Genomic DNA, 20,690 nt, shown 5'->3' on the forward strand with positions numbered 1-20,690 from the left:
ATGTACATATATTTTATATATTATATACATATTATATAATGTACATTATATATATATAAAAATTACATCAGGAATACATATATATCAGAATAATATATATATCAGGAATACAAATATACACATATATATTTATATATATAAATATAATTTATATATATATAAATATATAGCGATTAAGTCAACTACTGTAACTCTCTTGCTTCTGCAAGGACAGGGAGACCTGTAAGGTATACACGTGTGTGTGTGTGTGTGTGTGTGTGTGTGTATTTGGATTCCTGATGTAACTTAAGATAAATGATTTTAAATTTAATATACAAGGCCGGGCGCGGTGGCTCAAGCCTGTAATCCCAGCACTGTGGGAGGCCGAGGCGGGTGGATCATGAGGTCAAGAGATCGAGACCATCCTGGTCAACATGGTGAAACCCCGTCTCTACTAAAAACTACAAAAAATTAGCTGGGCATGGTGGCGCGTGCCTGTAATCCCAGCTACTCAGGAGGCTGAGGCAGGAGAATTGCCTGAACCCAGGAGGCGGGGGTTGCGGTGAGCCGAGATCGTGCCATTGCACTCCAGCCTGGGTAACATGAGTGAAACTCTGTCTCAAAAAAAAAAAAAAAAAAAATTTAATATACACATGTATTTGTATTCCTGATGTATTTTTAAATGATTTTAAATTTAATAAATAATACAAAATATATGTATGTATTTGTATTCCTGATATAATTTAAAATAAATGATAGGCCAGGTGCTGTGGCTCATGCCTATAATCCCAGCACTTTGGGAGGCCGAGGTGGGCAGATCACACGAGGTCAGGAGTTCAAGACCAGTTTGGCCAACATGGTAAAACCTCATCTCTACTAAAAATACTAAAAATTAACCTGGCGTGGTAGTGTGTGCCTGTAGTTCCAGCTACTCAGGAGGCTGGGGCAGGAGAATCGCTTGAACCCAAGAGGTGGAAGTTGCAGTGAGCAGAGATTGCGCCACTATACTCCCAGCCTGGACGACAGAGTGAGACTCCATCTCAAAAAATAATAATAATTAAAAAAAAAATGATAAATATTAAAGTCATTCGTGGGCAATTTAGAAGATGGTATCTAAGCTTCCTTCACATCTAAAAATTCCAAAAATTCATAGTAACCAAGACTAAAATGAGTGGGAGACAGTTACATGGCCCTTCTCAGCATTCAAAATCAGTCTTCCTCTCCCTGTAACATCAGCATAATGACAAAGTTGACTAACCAAATACTGCATTTCAGGTGACTTCTTTTTAAAATCTTAACAGATTTATAAACAAGAAGATTTTAAAGTAAATCTTATTAAATTATTTTCAAGCTCATGCCTGAGCCAAATATTCCTAATCTACAGCCAATGAATAAGCTCAGGGCTGTGAATCCTTGCACTGGAAGTGCACTTTGTGCTGGTACACTTTTTATTCTTTCAGGTAAAAGGGTCGACGGCTTTCATCAAAACTGTAAAGGTGTCTGTCACCCTCAAAAGGCAAAGAAACACAAATTTTAAATGTGTCTTTTTCCATTCAATATAGCAAACATGACTATGAGGAAACTATACTACCGATATATTTTATAACCTTACGTTAAAAGCAAATTGTGTAAAAGGTGCTAAAATACACATGAGCTACATATATAAATAATTTCCCCAGTGGCAATAAATACTTCGTTGTTTCACTCTTGGTGTGTTAAGTCCAAATAGGATTTATCTAAAAATCAAATTAAAATACAGTGTTGGTTTTTGCCTGGTCTAACTGAGTGGACTTCCTAAGGAGAAAGAGCAGTAAAAGGGCACCTGTGTGCATGTTTGACCCACGGCCAAAAATAGTGTTTATGGAAAACTTCAGATGGAGCAAAGAGGCACTCAGCCAACAAAATCTACAGCTGTGAGACTTGGAGCTTACAAGTGCCCAATATCCACAAGCAAAAGTGGAATTATGGGACAGACTTTGAAGCTTGTTTGTTTGCAAATTTTTTAAAGAGTGACTCTGTATTACTCTATTCAGATATATATTCTCTCATCAATACCAAACAAATATTCTAACACCAAAGAAAACAATAAAAGGGAATCCCACCCAAGTATTGATATTTACCACCTCCCCTTCCCTATAATTACTTGTAAACAAAACTCGGGATGGCTAGGACAGAGCAGTTTAAATTCTATACCCAGAGTTACAACTTTCTCCCTGAGGAATAAATAACCTGCTTAGCTGGTTAACATGAGTCCTGAAAAAACAGCAGAGACTGGAGAAGCTGCAGTGTATCAGAATCTCTGAAAAAAGTCCTCACGCGATTTGAATATGTAGCATAACCTTACAGCCCTCATACTCAGCTGTCTGCCGGTACACATGCAGGGGCCGCCTGAAATCTGTGAGAAGGCAATTAGTAGTTGGCTTGGACACGCTGAAATGGAAAGAGACTAGACATCTTCAAAAGAAAAGCTCAGTACACCATGTAAGCAAGAACATGGAGACCAGGCTAAAGTTTTAAAGCTGTGAGATTACCTATGTATATTATATAGGCCATAAATTGCACTCCAACTGAAGATTTTACTGTTCTAAAGAAAAATGTGGTACATTTACAGATATATAGTGAATTATTTCAGTCAGAAAATCAAATACCTTTAGGGACAGAGGAATAGATTTAACACAGAATAATTCACCTGGTCTTGGTAACTTGCTTAATTTAATCATTATAATTTTGAATGCAAAATCAATCAATGAACAGGTATTTAGCATTTATGTTCACTCACAGAAGAAATGTTTTAGAGCCATCTCCAATTACCTTACTGTGAAACATCTAAAACAGAAATAACAAATTGTCTAGATGGAAAGAACCATGAGTTTTTGGGTGAAGGTGGCATATCATCTGTGCAAATATCCATGTCATCTCAGTGAAGGAGCCCAGGAAACACCACCCCAAAATGTGCTGCTTTGGTATGCTTGTTACTGCAAACAGAAAACTTGGAAACACCAAGTACAGGGAGGGGCCTTCTCTTATGCCCCTTTTTTTTTTTTTTTTTTTTTCCAAAAATTCCTTTTTCCCCTCCCTAGAATCTCATCAATCAGGGAAGATTACCCTTATCACAGAAGAGATTAAAAGGTCCAGTAGAGTTGGACTTTAACTCTTTTTAATCTCTTCTATAATAAGGACATATAGTGAATTATATAACCTTATCTAAAGTCTAACTCTACGGGACCTTTTAACTGGTTATAACCAGACAACTTTTGTTCATCATACATTTCCTCCCTTCATTTTCCTACAGCTTGCCAACACCTTCCCCCAGGACCTCCACATGCCTATTCCAAAGTCCAATGCTGTAAGAACTTCAATCACCTGGTCCTTCCTCAAGTCTCATGTTTTATGGGACTCTTATGCATAAGCAGGTAAACTGTTTTTCTCCTGTTAAGTCTACCTACTGTTGGTTTATTTTATTGACTCAATTATCAAACTTTCAAAAGGAAAAGAGGTCTTCTCTCTCCCCTACATCAGTTAACCTGGTAACTTCAACCAGAAATGACTTTAAATGCTCAGGCTATTGTAATTGGAGTGCTATGCTCCTGCATGGGCACTTCAGAGCTGGTCTACAATATTCACAATTAGCAGTTAGGAATCACTGTTTATAGACCATAGCAAGACTTTCAAATTGTAGAAATTCAGAAATTAGAAAGCTTCACTTGAGACATTGCTTTCTTAATTGAAGGTCATTTTGCCAAATCATTTTTGTCACAATATATTGACACCAAGTCTCTGGCAAAAGACTTTTAAGTTTAATAAAATCCTTACCTATCTTCCCTATTATAATGTGTATTCAGGCCAGGTGAAGTGGCTCATGCCTGTAATCCCAGGACTTTGTGAGGCTGAGTTAAGAGGACGGATTTAGCCAGGAGTTCAAGGCCAGCCTAGACAACACAGTGAGACCCTGCCTCTACAAAAAATAAAAAATTAGCCAGGTGCGGTGGCATTACTGCAGGGGACGGGGGATGAGGTAGGAAGTTCACTTAAGCCTGGGAGGCTGAGGCTGCAGTAAGCTGTGATCACATCGCTGCACACGCAGCCAGACTCTATGTCTAAAAAAATGAAAGTAAAAAACATATAGTGTGTATTCAAAACACATGGCAGATACAACCAAGTGCTTCTGCTTTCTAGAAGCAGTATTACACTATACTTGTTCTAGTATTTTTGTTGTTGTATTGTTTTTCTTCAATTAGCTAGCTGGGAATTAATATACATTATAATTTCTACCAGTACATGCAGGGAAAGAGCATCAGAGCACAAATCCCTTCTTTATATTTTACCTTCCCTAGTTCTGAAGGTCAATGTTTCTAATGCTGTGTCTGAACTTGTGTTGAAGCATTTGGCATTAATAAAACAAAGAAGGAATTAATATATTTTTTAAATTGTAGGGGGGTCAGAGAGGATTCTACAAAGGCGGATTTCACTTTCTAAGTAGCATTATATTGGTCTACATTAATAATTTTCCCAGCAGGCCTTCCAAGATTTTACTTTGAACAATCAGTCTTTGTTTCTCAGATCCTCTTACATGTGACATTTGGTCAGTTTTAAAATCGGCAGCTAACAGAGGAGGAGAAAAGTACTGCTCACTACGGCACTGCACAAAGCCACACCACAGCTCGTTTCAGGGTTCCAACAAGCTGGATCACATTTTCCACCTAAACACTGTATCAGTGTTGAGGTACATTTTTTGTGCCCTGTATACTACATTTTATTAACACTATACTTCAGCATACTGATCAGGGAAATATCTCCTAAGCATCACTAAAATAAGCTTAAAGAAAATTCTCCAGTTCTTTCACACAGGTGTGTATTTTTAAAAGTACCAGGTACAGAACAATTAACTTTATTCCTATTCAAGGTCTTTGTACACAGCCTTTAAAAAAAAAAAAAGAAAGAAAAAAAGTTTGTTTCCTGGCCAAAAAAAAAAAATTCAAGTAACTAAATTATCTATATTACTAGTTCTGGAACTAATAGTAGCCATTCTGATGAGATATGAGAAGAAAACTAAGAAAATCAATGCATTAATTTACGCCTGTAAGTCCTTATCCAAATAAATCTTCCCCAAAGACATGGTGGGAGAAAAAAAAAAGATTAGTAAAGGAAATATCTCACACTTCAACATGCTATATAAAGCAAGACGGCTGAAAAGAAATCTTGCGGGGAATTTTATCCCTTTGAACTTTCAAATAAACTCTTAAGTAAGATTATGCAAACTTACTAAAGACCGGTCCTGATTAGAGGGAAAAAAATGCACCCCTTCTCCAAGTCAGTTCTGGAGGCTTTCTCCAGAGTTGTTAAGGTTTGTGTTGGGTAAAGAAAGACCTCCTAACAAACCAGCATTCTTTTCCACATGATCAGAGCTAATTGGCCCCCCTGCAGGCTAAGTGACCAATCACATCAACTTCAGCTGAAACCAGCCCCCACAACATTATAAACAGAGGAATGTAAGCTGTAAAACCAGTCCAAGAAGAGAACCTACAAACTAGACTTGTAGATTAAAATTATCTGTTCAAAAAGACAGACTCTATAAATTTCCTTAAGACCTACCTTTGCATAAAGGCTGACCCAGAAAAAGAACTGGTGAGTACATGCAATAATATCCATTCTTAACTCTTTCTTTATGGGAAACAGAGAAAGAAACTGACTGGCAAATAGGAACAGAGCTAGATTACCCAATAGATTTTTAAAACAAAGACATTATCTATAGGGCAGTATAGTAAGGTTTCTATATTCTTTTTCTTTAAGTTTTAAAAATGGAATAACAGCTGTATTGAATGCATTACTAGAATTTTTTTTCTTGTTTTATTGAATGTATACTCATTTTCCATTATAATATATGAGTAGAGAATAGAGGCCTGAGGAAAAAAAATTCAGTGGCTTGAAAAAAAAAGTCTTTCTTTTGGAAGGAATTTTAGAAACCCAAAATGAGCATAAAATAACAAATGCCAAAAGAATAAACCACTTTGTTTTTATTTCTTTAAGAAGAAAATGTTGAGTATCCTATTGTAAATTTTTAAGCATAGAATTATTGCTGAAATTAGTAGATGCTTCTGCAATTAAGAAATTAAAATAGAATCTCTGAGCTTATATAATAGGGTTAGAAGTCATACTGTTTGCCCTAATTATAGAGAGCAAGAAAAATCATTATAAGACTTTCAATATAGTCTTAAAGTATTTACACCAGACATGAACAAATACATAGTAATACCGTATTCATTTAATGTTTGTTAGTTATAGCCTTTATCTTAACTCTTTAGTATGAACTATACTATTTTATATCATGGCGACAGAAAGATACAATTTTAAGTGCTACAACCCAATGAGTAGAATGAATTTTGATGATCAATGAAGCTGCCTATCATTTTTTAATAGGTACTATTTTTTCCTCCAAATAATGTATAAATGGGCAAATAATTTTACAGCCCACACAGAGATAGAAGCAAACCTTCCCAACCTTCCACTCTACTTTCTATTGGGATCAATTGATGAGACTTACATATATCAGGCAACAGTAATATAATTTTTTAAACCTATAAGCAGACATCAAACCATACAGAAAAAAAATCATACAGGAAACTTGTATCTGTGGTAGGAATTGGAAATATGTTTACAGAAGTCTGTAGAACTTTAAGAAATCTTATTATCATAATTCCCTCTTTTTTCACTTTCTTTGTTTTAACCTAAAGATCCCAGGCCAAGGGGATTGAGCGGTTTGCCCAAAATGACACAGCTATGTAACCAACAGTGCCAGAGACTGAAGGCCATATCCCCTATCCTGTGTTCTCTATACTAAATCACACTGACTATAGAGTCCACAGAATATTTATTCAGGGTAATTGCATAAATGAGAATCAGAAATCAATCTTCCTTCTCTAAACTACTCTACTTGCCAACACAATCCGAACAAAATCCAGCAGTCTTAGGTTAAAAAAAAAAAATGCTGCTTAACTGTTCTGATATTAGCCTTTTTGACTTCCCTGTTCAAAGGTTTTTCCACGTATTTAGTTGCAAGGGAAAAAAGATAAAACTGTAAAGAGCCTAGAGTAAGAGTGCTACAAAAGTTGAAGGTAAGAAGTAACAGTCCTGAAAAAGCCCAAATGAGAATGATTAAATTTGTTGACTATAGTCTACATAGAGAGGCTCTAAGTAAGGAATTTTATACTTTCATAAATAAAGTAGGTTGAAAAGAAAAAAGAATCAAGGAGCTTTTTCTTCCTCAAGCTTTTGTGAAACACTAAGCACTTAGCAGCATTCAGTAGGACAGTGAATCCACAAGTGGAACAAGCACCAGTGTCCAGGGCATTTTCACATAGGCAGGAAGCAACAACAATAGAGAACAAAGTTGTTCACCCACTATTTTGAAAGCAACCAACTATCCTTTCATTGTTCTATCATTCTGCCAAGTGTCAATATCTTTTATTATGTCATCGTAATTTTATTTATGACAGTATTATACTTTTAAAATTGTCTTCTCATCAACAAAACATAAACTTGGCAATGTTATGTCATACTCTCTACATTGCTTTAATTTTACTTGTGTGCAAAACACAACTAGACTATCTAATAATTCTGACTGTAACAGTCTTTAAGTCTTGAAAGAAGTCTTTCCTAACGAAAATCTATTTCTAACCTACAAATCTTAAGTCTGAACCTAATAAACATTACTGAAGAACAAATACTCTGGAGTGGCTCCTGAACAAAACTAATCAAATGGAACAGTATTATTCACACAGGCTAAGCAAGGTCAAAAGTCTGTTTTTGAGGTAATATGTCATTAACTTTGGACTCAAAATGTATCAGATTCATATCCATACTTACTACCTCATTTTCTTTTTTTTTTAAAGAGACAAGGTTGCGCTATGTTGGCCAGATTGGTCTTAAATTCCCAACCTCAAGCAATCCTCCTGCCTCAGCCTCCCAAAGTGCCAAAGTGCTAGATTCATTATCTGTAAAATGGGACTAATAGTGGTATTTATTACTGTTAAACTTAAGACACATTTTTTTTTTTTTTTTTTTTAAATAGAGACAAGGTCTCACTATGTTGCCCAGACTGGTCTCAAACTCCTGGACTCAAGCAATCCTGTCTTGGCCTCCTGAAGTGCTGGGATTCCAAGGGTGAATTACCACACCCAGCTGGATACATTTTGAGTAACAATAAAGCAACTAATACTTTACTGAGAGCTTACTCTGTGCCAGATGCTGCCCGTTGGCTGCACATCAGCTTGTACACATGAAGTATTTGGTATGATTCCTGGCACATGGTAAACAATATATATATTAGCTAATGTTATTAATCATTACTATCCTAAGAATCATAAATAAAGTTAACAATGGTTTAATATGGATACTTGAGACAGTTATGGGGCAAGAAGGGCATCTACTGAAGGTGCTAGAAATCTGGTTGTCAAAGACTATCTTAAGAATGCAATACCAATCATTTTTGGAAAGATTGTTATTTCACCAAATGTTTCTTATAATAAAAAAAATTAACTGACTTTGAAGTTAGCTAGACTTGAATAATCATCCAAATAATCCAAAGCTCCTATTTGCCTTGTGTAAATTTCTTTTATCTGTCTGAGCGCCAGTGACCTCATCTGAAAATGGGAACAATGGCTATCTTGTTGAGATATTGAAGAATTAAGAGATAACACAATATGAAAACAGTTACCATAGTGCCTATGAAGATTTTGTTGTTTCCAAAAGGGTAGAGATCAGATATCCTAAAACATTTAAAAAGAATCTAACAAAATAAGGGTCATTAAATAGCCATGCCAAGAAAAAAGAATACACTAAATGATTAAGACAACTTGTTAGGGTAGTAAGTTACAAAACATTAATACACTAAGACTTTTTAATGTCTATCATATGAAACTGAAATAGCCATGTAATCTAAATAAACTGAACAATCATCCCAGTATTCCATCAGTAGCTCAAATCTGAAGAAAATACAAGAAAATCTCTCTAGTATCACCAGTAAATGTTAAGTTAGCCTCAGAGCAAAAGAAGAAAGTGGTATATACCCAGCTGGCCAATATCCAGTTTCAAGAACACAGAAAGGTAGTCTCCAAAGCCTCAAAGTCCCTAGGCATTGGAACTAGGAAACCCAAGCAACAACCTAGCTCCACATGTCTGTAGTGCCCTTCTTAAGCCCCATTAAAACGCAGGAAGTGGGTATGCAGCACTCTCACGGATATTTACCTCTAAAGGAAGAAGCAAAGAGGAGGGTCAAATATAAACTCACAGTCCTGGATTGTAACAAAGACGAGAGGCTCACTCAAGGGAAGCAAAGCTGCATTTCATGTTCTGTTCCTGATAACTGCTATACTAAAGTCTTAAGACACCTCTGTCTTAGGCAAGGATGATTACAAGGAAGGCATACATTAGATTTCTACTCATCATCTTGAGAAAAGGATAACCACTGATGAAAACTGTTTGCAGCAGAAAAATAATTATACTAATTATCTTTTTAAAATTCTTATTTAATCCCTTAATGATTTTAGTTCATTAAATTCTTGAACTTTTTTCTTCTGATTTACTTACTTTTAAAGCTAACATTATCTAGAAATGTCTACCTGGAATTTCTTATTTTGCCAAGAAAACAGTTCTCTTTCTACCCCACAATCTGTTCAGAGCCTAGAATATGGAAAGAAACAGCCATCAACCAGGGCAGAAAGAATCCATGAATATGGCTGCAAAGTGACAAAAACAAAGCCTAATCATAAAACTCTAAATAAGGCCAGGTGTAGTAGCTCACCCCTGTAATCCCATTGCGTTGGGAGGCTGAGGCAGGAGGATGGCTTGAGAACAGGAGTTCGAGACCAGCCTAGGCAATATATTGAGACCTGGTACCAACAAAAATTAAAATTTTAAAAATTAGCTGAGGTTACAGTGAGCTGTGATTGTGCCACTGCACTCCAGCCAAGGAGACAGAACAAGAACCTGTCTCTAAAACTACAAATCAATACATCAGACTCTACATAGGCTAATTATAAAGCATACACTAGAACTACAGATCTCTAGAAGCTTACCACAAGCGTAAGCCTTGTCCTAGTACTAAATCTGGCTTCAAAGGTTTGCAGAAGCCAGATTTAGTACTGCATAAATAATATATATTTTCTGTATAAATAATTATTTATACAGAAGAAAACTTACATATTTAAACATACCCTTTTTAATTATGAATAATGTATAACTATAAATTAATTATGAAATGCTAGTCTTTACACACAATATTTGGTCAAAGCAATAAATGCTTGACACCTGGACTTGTACAAGGAAGACACAGGGGTATATAATCTCTACCCACAGGCATTCTAAAATATACTTAGAAAATGTCTGAATTAAACAATGTTTTAACAGTCATTCAAAGAAACAATAGAAGAGTTATTTTAAAATAACACACAATTAGCTTCCAAATGAATGACTCAGGAAATGCCCCTTATGTAAAGGGAAAAGGGAGAGAGCTGGCAAAGTTGTGGTTAGAGAAGCATTCCCAAGAAAGCAGAAAGTGCATGAGGTCTCCGAATTCACAAACATAAACTGTAAAACAGTTAAGAGCTTACTAATTTACTCTTGATTTCAGAGAAATACAGCCTGAGATGGACAGCGGTAATTGCAAAGTCATTGCTCCTCTCCTAAGTCAAAGATACCAGAGGATGGTCACCAAGGATGGCCACAGCACACTTCAAATGGATGGCGCTCAAAGAGGTCTTGCGTATCTTCGAGATGCTTGGGGAATCCTAATGGACATGCGCTGGCGTTGGATGATGTTGGTCTTTTCTGCTTCTTTTGTTGTCCACTGGCTTGTCTTTGCAGTGCTCTGGTATGTTCTAGCTGAGATGAATGGTGATCTGGAACTAGATCATGATGCCCCACCTGAAAACCACACTATCTGTGTCAAGTACATCACCAGTTTCACAGCTGCATTCTCCTTCTCCCTGGAGACACAACTCACAATTGGTTATGGTACCATGTTCCCCAGTGGTGACTGTCCAAGTGCAATCGCCTTACTTGCCATACAAATGCTCCTAGGCCTCATGCTAGAGGCTTTTATCACAGGTAATTTTGTCTTTGTTCTTAAAAAAAAAAAAAAAAAAACTACAGGTGTTTGGAAAGGGTATAGTCAATCATAAGTAATAATGTCATAGAATAATTTATTCATATTAATAGCAGGTAATGCCTAAGACAGAAAAGAAACAGTTTAGCACCAAAAACTAGGAGAAATGCTTAGGGAACCTGTCTCAATGTCAAAATTTTACTTACTGAAACTACTTAAGAAAAAAGGGATCAATCAGTATAACACTAATTTGCAGAAATTTCCTATAACAAAAAAAAAAAATTAACAAAAGGTTTAAAAGGAGTTTTTCACTGAAGCTAATCAGTTTGTCAAATAAATGAATAAATACATTCAATACATATTTTGACAGTCATTTTACGTAACAAATTTGGTATTTTCTTTACTGGGCTAGAATTCTCTCCTACGAGTTCATCTTTTCAACATTTACTTTATGCCAGTGAGCCCAGAGAACCATAGTCAGCTTTACATGCTAGAGAACAAGTTATGTATACACATTCTCAGCAAAATGCCCTGAAAATATTGTCCATAAAGATTATGAAATTTTGCTCATAACACAGAAAACTCTTTCCTTTAAAGGAGACTAGTGCCCTTTCATATGACATATATGATTGTAAAAGAAAACATGTCTTTAATATACTATTCAATAATAATCTGAGAAGGTAAGCATTCAGTGGGCATGAGGTCTCCGAATTCACAAACATTAACTTGAAGAGCGATCTGGAACGAAATCCCAATGTGCTACCAACTGGCTCTATAACCTGCAAATCACAAATACCAAGAATTCCTGTACTGGATCAGTCCTTTGGATACAATTAAGGGGACCTGTAAACTTAGATGGGAGAAACTTATATCTCTTTGTACTAACCACTAATTGAAATTTGGCATTTCCTATAGGCAACAAAAAACAATAGCATCAGCAGTATTAGAAGCTTTGATTCAAACAGAAATCAGAGATATTTGCCATATCAAACCATAATACTTCAAAATCACAGTACTAAACCCACCACTAGATTATTTAATGTATCAGTAAGGCACATATAGTACTATATCATTTCTTAAATGTTCAACTGAATTTCAATAATTTGGTTTCTTTGTGTTTTATTTTTAAGCCCTTAAAACATAATTCTGGTAAGTACTTACTTCTTAGACTTTACCAACAGCCTGCCAACAAAATCTGTGGCACAAAACTGATTAAAAAACCCATCTATAGCTTAGGGCACAAAGAAGATATACCTGAAAGGTGCACTGTAATTACCTGACAGTCCTCCCCTGCCCTAGAAAAGGTTTGTATACATTTCAAAGTTAAAAATTCTTCAAAATATTACTCTTTATTTATTTATTTTTTTTGAGATGGTGTCTTGCTCTGTTGTTCCAGCTGGAGTGCAGTGGCACAGTCTTGGCCCACTGCAATCTCCTGCCTTAGTCTCCTGAGTAGCTGAGATTACAGGCATGCACCACTAGGTCCAGCTAATTTTTATATTTTTAGTAGAGACAGGGTTTCACCACGTTGGCCAGGATGGTCTCGAACTCCTGACCTCAAGTGACCCACCCACCTTGGCCTCTCAAATTGCTGGGATTACAGGCATGAGCCACCGTGCCTGGCCAAAATATCACTCATTCTACTGGTCCCCTCCCCACCTCAAATCATTCTACTCTGAACCTACTTTCTACTTCAACTTAAAGTAATCTGGCTGTAGCCAAGTTGCATTTATTTTCTATCACATTTTTTTAAGTGCGGGCAGGAATATAGGAAGTGACCAATTCTTTGACTTTGTAAGAAACCAGGGGACGAAGTTTTACACTTCTCTGTAACAAAATCATTTTGCTTATTCATTTGAAATCATGGTTTCTAAACAGAAATGTACTTTGAAAAATGCTTCAGGCAAATGAGACTAACCAAATTAACAATGAGTTTAATTCCTGACTCACTGGAAGGCAAGGCACCAAGAAATGTGTAAATATTTGATATACCCTTCTCATTCAGAAAAAGTATTGATATTTGAAGTCTTCATTCTAAAAAAAATTCAATAATTTCTAATTTAGGTGCCTTTGTGGCGAAGATTGCCCGGCCAAAAAATCGAGCTTTCTCAATTCGTTTTACTGACATAGCAGTAGTAGCTCACATAGATGGCAAACCTAGTCTTGTCTTCCAAGTGGCCAATACCCGACCTAGCCCTCTAACCAGTGTCCGGGTCTCAGCTGTGCTCTATCAGGAAAGAGAAAATGGCAAACTCTACCAGACCAGTGTGGATTTCCACCTTGATGGCATCAGTTCTGAGGAATGTCCGTTCTTTATCTTTCCACTAACCTACTATCACTCCATTACACCATCGAGTCCTCTGGCTACTCTGCTCCAGCATGAAAATCCTTCCCACTTTGAATTAGTTGTATTCCTTTCAGCAATGCAGGAGGGCACTGGAGAAATATGCCAGAGGAGGACATCCTACCTGCCCTCTGAGATCATGTTACATCACTGTTTTGCATCTCTGTTGACCCGAGGTTCCAAAGGTGAATATCAAATCAAGATGGAGAATTTTGACAAGACTGTCCCTGAATTTCCAACTCCTCTGGTTTCTAAAAGCCCAAACAGGACTGATCTGGATATCCGCATCAATGGACAAAGCATTGACAATTTTCAGATCTCTGAAACAGGACTGACAGAGTAAGACTTATCCATGGCTCCCTATTTTTTAATGTATTAAATACACCCAGCCAGTTACGCAGCTACTTTTTCTTCACTGTATCGCATGTTTTCTTTTTTTCAATGCTAATTACAGCTCTCTGATTACATCATGGTAATCATGCCTACACTCACATAAAAATGGCTGAGCTAACAATATACAGTCTGGAAACATAACACTCTACCTTACAAAGTTTGTTACCTGCTGAAATCAATGTTACTCAACTTGACAGATCCTTATACAGAAATGTTGCTGGTGAATTTATAAGAATGTGGTATGATACCAGTAACGAAGGCAAAATGAACAGTCAAGTTTAACACAACTGAACTCAGAAAAATCAACCATTAATGTCTCATTTCATCTGCAAATTGAAGCAACAGTTTAGTTTCAAACCTAGCTCCCTGGATGAAATGACAACACAATACTTAGTGAACATCCTTTAAAAACTGGGATTTTTTTCAAGACAACAAAGATCATTCATTTGGTTCTTTATACTATGAAACTTGAGTAAGTATTACCTTCTTAATTTTTAACAACTAAAAACAAAAATTAACGAGAAAAACATCAGAGTATAGATTTATACACAAATCTAAAAGCATTTAAACATGACAGCCAAATACATACTATGTTCATATATTTGCGGCAGAAGGTGATCAGATAAGACAAGCTCCAGCCCAAATGGAACCTGCAGGGTAGTATTTTGCATTGCAAGGAGATGCAAAATTTACTGTAAAATGTTTCTCCATAATAATCAAATAGTGGTTATCTAAATGACTTCTAGCAACCTAAGTAAAAACCTTCCCCTCCTATGTATGATTCATTTGATCATATAAAACATCATGATAGCTCTAAATAATTCATAAATACAAAAATACATTTAAGTCTTTATAGATATAAAGCTTTAGTTAGATATAACTTGCGTAGGGAAAAAAATCTACAATAGATAAAGCAAAAGATAATTAGGCGACAGAGCATTTTCAAACCCAAATTCCTGTTTCCAACTTCAAACAGTTTTTTCTATAAACACAAAATGAGTGTTTATTCACCAGTAGGAGGCTGGAGTAGATGAACTCTATTATTTCTTTCCAAATCGAATACTCCATAAAAAGTATGCTTCCTCTGTTTCATTTTTTATCTTATCTATGCTAAAATGAACCCTTTCCCTTATGTCTAGTTTAAGATGACCATCTGCATGATTTTCATTTCAATTAAAAAAAAAAGAGAAACCATCCCTAAGTGAAACAATAACCAAAAAAGTCACCTATCAGGTTTCAAACAGATTTGTGGCTGTTCTTTTCTGAAATTTCCCTTATTCAGGTTTCTGTGGGAAAAATGAAAGATTAACCTTCCCCACTGGTGATGACCTAGGCAGGAATCATCTCTTGAAATAAATACTAGCTGAGTAAAGGCAAGCAGGTGTGAAGAGCAGGGCACAGCAGCAAGTCACATTTTTCTACTATTTGACCAAAAGGAAAAGAAAATAAAGAAGAACTCTGGAGTGGTTTAAGACTGATAATAGTAGAAGAATATCAAGAACACAGAAACTTAATTATTGTGAACTTTTGCTGTTTGAAAATTTTAGATATTCATTCTTAAGTAGTAATTAGACCAACAGATTTTCCCAACCCAAGACTACAGTAACACAGAAAGACAGCAAGAATTCTTATTTCTATAATTAACAAGATTCACCTAACCTGTGAAAATAAAGTAGTATTGAAGACTTACATGGTATGTTTTTTCCTAAAAATACTATATCACCAACACAGATCACAATCTCACTAGTTAAGTGAAGCTGCCCAAAGTGACACAAGTGAATAAGTAAAACCTGGGATCTAAGATTCCATTCAAGTCAGATGAGTTTCATATTATACTTACTGTTTATACATAAACTTGGCATTTGAAAACTAAATATGACTTCCCCTACACATGCCAAAAAAACCTATTGCTAAACTTCTGTTACTTAATAAGTATTTTATAAATCTATAAGAAACGTGATTCAAAACTTTTTTGTAGGAGACAGAAAGCTTCTGAGAGAACTGTTCATGTTTCTTTCACTTATTTAAAATCACAGTTTCTAGATTAAGGATTAAGTTTTCTATAGAAAGACCATTATCTTCTTTCCATTTGAGGAAAATGAAGTAAAAATGGGAGAAGGGGGGAAATCACTGGGAGGCAGAATGGCTGCTCTGCCTTCCTGGATGTGCAGCTCATTAATCTGGACTACCTGGGAGCTTGGTCCTGGAGTCTAGGATACATGACCAGGAAGACTACTCTGGAACTAACTTTAAACATTCCTTTGGAAACTGATAAACACAGCATGACAGTTCCAACAAATTGGAGACATGTAGTTACCAAAATCTTAGGGGCCTGGTTTTATGTATGTACAAGCCCATACTTGTACAAGTACCAAAAGAGTCTATAACCAAAAATCACTATGTCTATTAACAAGTATTTCATACCAAAATACAAATTTATATTGCACCCTTACGGAATCATACCACAAGATGGGCACCAGAACTGATCTCACCCTGTGCACAGTCAATTCCTACTGAATAGGAATTGCAATTCTAATATCAAAGACCTTTTTCCACCTTCACATTCTCCTACGGTTGTTCACAGGGGTTATACACGCTTCTTACCCAGGTGTCTACAATTCTACCCATTTCTCTCTTCATATAAGAAGGAAATACATGGTAAGCATCATTCCTAATTTTAAAAAGAACAGATTATCCTGGAACCTTCAGTACCTGAACTGTCTTAACGTGATGTCGTAGGACATCTCACAATATACTCATATTGATCTCATGCTGATCAATATATATCGGTGTGTTCGAACAAACTAATTTATTATTGCCACTCTTGGAGAGTGTAAGATATAATTATGAACAATGTTTTTTAAAGATCTACATTATTTTTAACAAAAGTGGATTACATCCAAAAAGTACAAGCTCAGAATCCTTAGCACAGTTAACCCAAAGTGAGCATCTTTTCAAAAAGCATTCAACAAGTCACTACGACATGTTAGAATATATATATATGGAAAGTACCATATTTTAGTATACTAGCATTTATAATATATAGTAGTAGATAAACTAGTAGTTAGTATCCTTAAATATTCTGAGATACTTCATGTCAATTTATTTTATGGAATGTGCCTTTTCAAATATATACCAATGGGATGTAAAGAAAAGAACCTTTACCTTTAATAGAGGGTAGCTAGAAAAATTACCCTCATTGGATTAATGTGGTTAAAATATGAAAGCCACAAACAACAATGACTAAACTTGACTATTCCGAACCACCAAAGTGTAAATATGTGTGAATAGTTAAAATCAAGCTATTCTTATTCTAGCAACTCACTACTTTCCCAAGGCAATGCAGGCCATTTTCAGATAACTCTAATTATTAGATCTCTTAAGATTGTGTCCAATGCCTGCCTCCTGGAACCTTCCATCGGTTAGCCCCTTCCTGCTTTTTAAACTCATACAGATCAAATCTAAGTCCTCTCTCACATGATTAGTAAGCAGGTATTGGTATACAGTAACCCTATAAACCCTGCTCCCCACTCTGCCCTGTCCTCCGTCTTGTCTCCTATCCAAACAGCTCCATCTCCTTCACAAAGTCCCCATCACAAGGCTTCAAATGTCTCGGCCCTCCTACTGCAACGTGTGGACCCTTTCAAGGTGTGGTCCCAGGAGTGAACACAATGCTTAGGCTTGCCTGTGGCAACATAAAAGACTATGGGCCTATCACCTGATTCAGTCCATGGCTGAGAGGACATAAGGACACTGCTGATTAACAGGAAGCCCAGAGTCACTGAGAGGGTTGTGTTCTTTACACAGGAGGCTGCTTTTACATACAACCACTTCTTACTTTAAATTCTATAATTTCCTATGTAAGACTTTTCATTCCTGCTGTTAATCTCCATTTGATTAGATTTGATCTCTTGATTCACCTTGATTCTGATCTCATATCCTAACTGTTCCACTCCATAGCTATCCCTCACAAAACTGAATGATCTGAAAATCTGATCAGCACACCAACAATATCCTCTAAAAAAGTATTTTGCACCTGGCATGTTAAGTGGGAATTCAGTATGTGCTGAATGAATAAATGAGTTCATATACTCTTATTTACAGTACCCCTGCCTTATCCAGTTTTGCTTTTTAGTTTCAGTTAACTACGGTCAATTGTGATCCAAAAATATTACAGTACTTTAAGAAAGAGACAGAGACCACATTAATATAACAGTTTCTTTTCCTTTTTTGGGGGGGACATGGAGTCTTGCTCTGTCACCCAGGCTAGAGTGCAGTGGCACAATTTTGGCTCACTGCAGCCTCTACCTCCTGGGTTCAAGCCTCAGCCTCCCAAGTAGCTGGGATTACAGTTGCTGACCACCACACCTACTTTTTTTTTTTTGTATTTTTAGTAGAGTCAGGTTTTCACCATGTTGGCCAAGATGCTCTCAAACTCCTGACCTCAAGTGATCCACCCACCTCAGCCTCCCAAAGTTCTAGGATTATAGGTGTGAGCCACTGCGCCCAGCCTTATATAACTTTTACTACTGTATATTGTTATAATTTTTCCATTTTATTATTAGTTATTACTGCTATCTCTTACTGTGCCTAATTTATAAATTAAACTTTATCATAGGTCTATATGTATAGAAAAAAACAGTATTTATGGGATTTAGTACTATCTGTGACTTCAGGTATCCGCTGGTGGGGTCTTGAAATGCATCTCCCACAAATAAAGGGGAAAGACTACTATAATCCTAAAAATTCTGTAAAGCATTATCACTCATTTTATTATGATACTAACGATATCTGAGAGCTTAGAATAATCGTGATCTTCTAATTGCAAATCCGGTAACTACTGCTCATCTCCTCTATATATTCATTGCAAAAGTACTAAATCAGACAAAGATGGCAACAAAGGTCTTGACAGGGCGCCCAAGATTATGCTAATCCAATAGTCTACAATATGGCTAAAGCTAACAATAAACTACCCAGTCTGTTTCAAATTTCCTCATGCTACACACCTATTTTTTTTTAACAGGGTCTTACCCTGTCACCTGGGCTAGAGAGGTGTGATCATGGCTCACTGCAGACTTGGCCTCCTGTGCTCAAGATATCCTTCCATTCCATCACAGCCTCCAAAATAGCTGGGACTACAGGCACACGGCACCAGGCATGGCTAATTTTTGTACTTTTTTGTAGAGACGGGGTTTTGCCATGTTGCCCAGGCTATCCTGCCTCGGCCTCCCAAAGTACCAGGATTACAGGCATGAGCTACCACATCGGACCTTAATGGTTTTCATTAATATAAATACAACCACATATTCCTAATGCCACATTCATGAGAAATTTAGTTATTGGTATGTTTAAGTTTTTTATGGAAACAGTGATACAACGCTGTTATAACTACGTAGTTTTTAAAACAATATGCAAATCAGTCTATGAATGGTATTTACACATTTAACATGTTTATGAGAAATGTTTACCACTGGCCAGGTGTGGTAGTTCACGCCTGTAATCCCAGCACTTTGGGAGGCTGAGGCGGGCAGATCACGAGATCAAGAGACCAGCCTGGCCAACATAGTGAAACCCAGTCTCTACTAAAAATACAAAAATTAGCTGGGTATGGTGGCACATGGCTGTAGTCCCAGCTACTCAGGAGGCTGAGGCAGGAGAATCGCCTGAACCTGGAAGACGGAAGTTGCAGTGAGCCAATACCACGCCACTGCAATAACCTAGGTGACAGAGTGAGAATCCCTTTCCAAAAAAAAAAAAAAAAAAAAAAAAAAGGCGGTGGGGGGGTGGAGAAAGAAATGTTTACCACAATCAATTACAATCATGCTCCGGAGAACTTTTTTTTTTTTAGCACTTGTAGGATTTAGAACTTGTAATGCTAATTTTCATAGCTCCAATGGTACTATGAATTGGCATTATTTTCTCTCAAATGTGAATACCTACTGGTAGTTTGTAAGGTATTACCTTTCATCAGTTAGGAAGCTCACCTTAACAGTATAAATTATTTAAATATAAACTATGATTAATTCATCATAAACACTGAAATCCTGTTCCTTTATTATGTTCCTCTTCAGTGGCTACCTTAATTATGTAATTTATCTGAGTTAATTTTTTTTGTTCTCATCACAAAACAAGGAAAAAAACAAAAGACTACACAGCAAAAAGGCCAAATAAATAAATTAGTAAAGTTAAGAATCGTCATAGTTTTGGCCTTTATTCTCTGATACAAAAACAAAGACTTTAGCATCTGCCTTATTTCTTCTCACCTATGAGATGCTATCTACACTAGAAAAGGAGTTAGTAGATTGTTTCCTAACTTGAATCTTCAGTTCACAAATTGGCCTTAATAAAGAATACATACCTTGCAGAGAACACACAGACCTAGAAAGTAAGTCAAGTAAATCTTAATGCCTGTATTCATCACCTCCGGTTTCATTCAGTGGAGACTTCAAATAACCACGGAAGTCTAAATGCAAGAATTGCTACAGCCCCATCTACTGGAGAGGTGCAGATAACTGAGTCAATTTCTAATAAGTTTGTCCTTATGTGCATAGGTAAGAACCTTACCTACATCTTTTCGTCCTGGTTTTTCAAAACGTCTGTCACCCCTGGAAAAGATAAAATAGGTTTCAAACAAAGTTTCACAGTGATATATATAGATCTCCTATCTGTGACACTCACTTTCCCATTTTTCTAAAAGCATTTTTTCTTCAAATTACAAAACAAATAAATACATAGTTATTTCCTAAAATTTGGAAAATACAGAAAAGCACAAAGATAAAAAGAAAAATATCTATTCCCTCATCTACCAAAAGCTGTTTCTATTGACCCAAAATATTATCTTTTTAATGAGATAGTATACAGTTTTATACACTA

At 36.3% G+C, this 20,690-nt stretch overlaps 2 protein-coding genes across 8 annotated transcripts in view; one reads left to right on the plus strand and one right to left on the minus strand.

Annotated features, from left to right (window-relative positions):
• The window catches only part of GIGYF2 (GRB10 interacting GYF protein 2), a 163,138-nt gene that overhangs the window by 78,353 nt on the left and 64,095 nt on the right, over positions 1-20,690 (minus strand). For all 6 annotated transcript variants that reach the window (XM_032277894.1, XM_032277895.1, XM_032277890.1 and 3 more), the window contains one exon: positions 20,382-20,422. In XM_032277894.1, the coding sequence (XP_032133785.1) occupies positions 20,382-20,422 (41 nt within the window). The remainder of the gene's footprint in view (positions 1-20,381; positions 20,423-20,690) is intronic.
• On the plus strand, positions 5,451-15,506 carry KCNJ13 (potassium inwardly rectifying channel subfamily J member 13). Of its 2 annotated transcripts, XM_032277896.1 has the most exons (3): positions 5,451-5,604; positions 10,607-11,082; positions 13,145-15,506. In XM_032277896.1, the coding sequence occupies exons 2-3, from the start codon at positions 10,623-10,625 to the stop codon at positions 13,765-13,767; spliced, it is 1,083 nt and encodes a 360-aa protein (XP_032133787.1). In that variant the 5' UTR covers positions 5,451-5,604; positions 10,607-10,622; the 3' UTR covers positions 13,768-15,506. The 2 variants fall into 2 exon arrangements, with proteins under 2 accessions (XP_032133787.1, XP_032133788.1); XM_032277897.1 differs by lacking the exon at positions 5,451-5,604 and having other exon boundaries at positions 10,371-10,846; positions 13,145-13,339.

The sequence above is a fragment of the Sapajus apella genome, unplaced genomic scaffold, assembly GCF_009761245.1.
Source record: "Sapajus apella isolate SASKATOON/1434 unplaced genomic scaffold, GSC_monkey_1.0 scaffold10, whole genome shotgun sequence".
Lineage (NCBI taxonomy): Eukaryota > Metazoa > Chordata > Mammalia > Primates > Cebidae > Sapajus > Sapajus apella.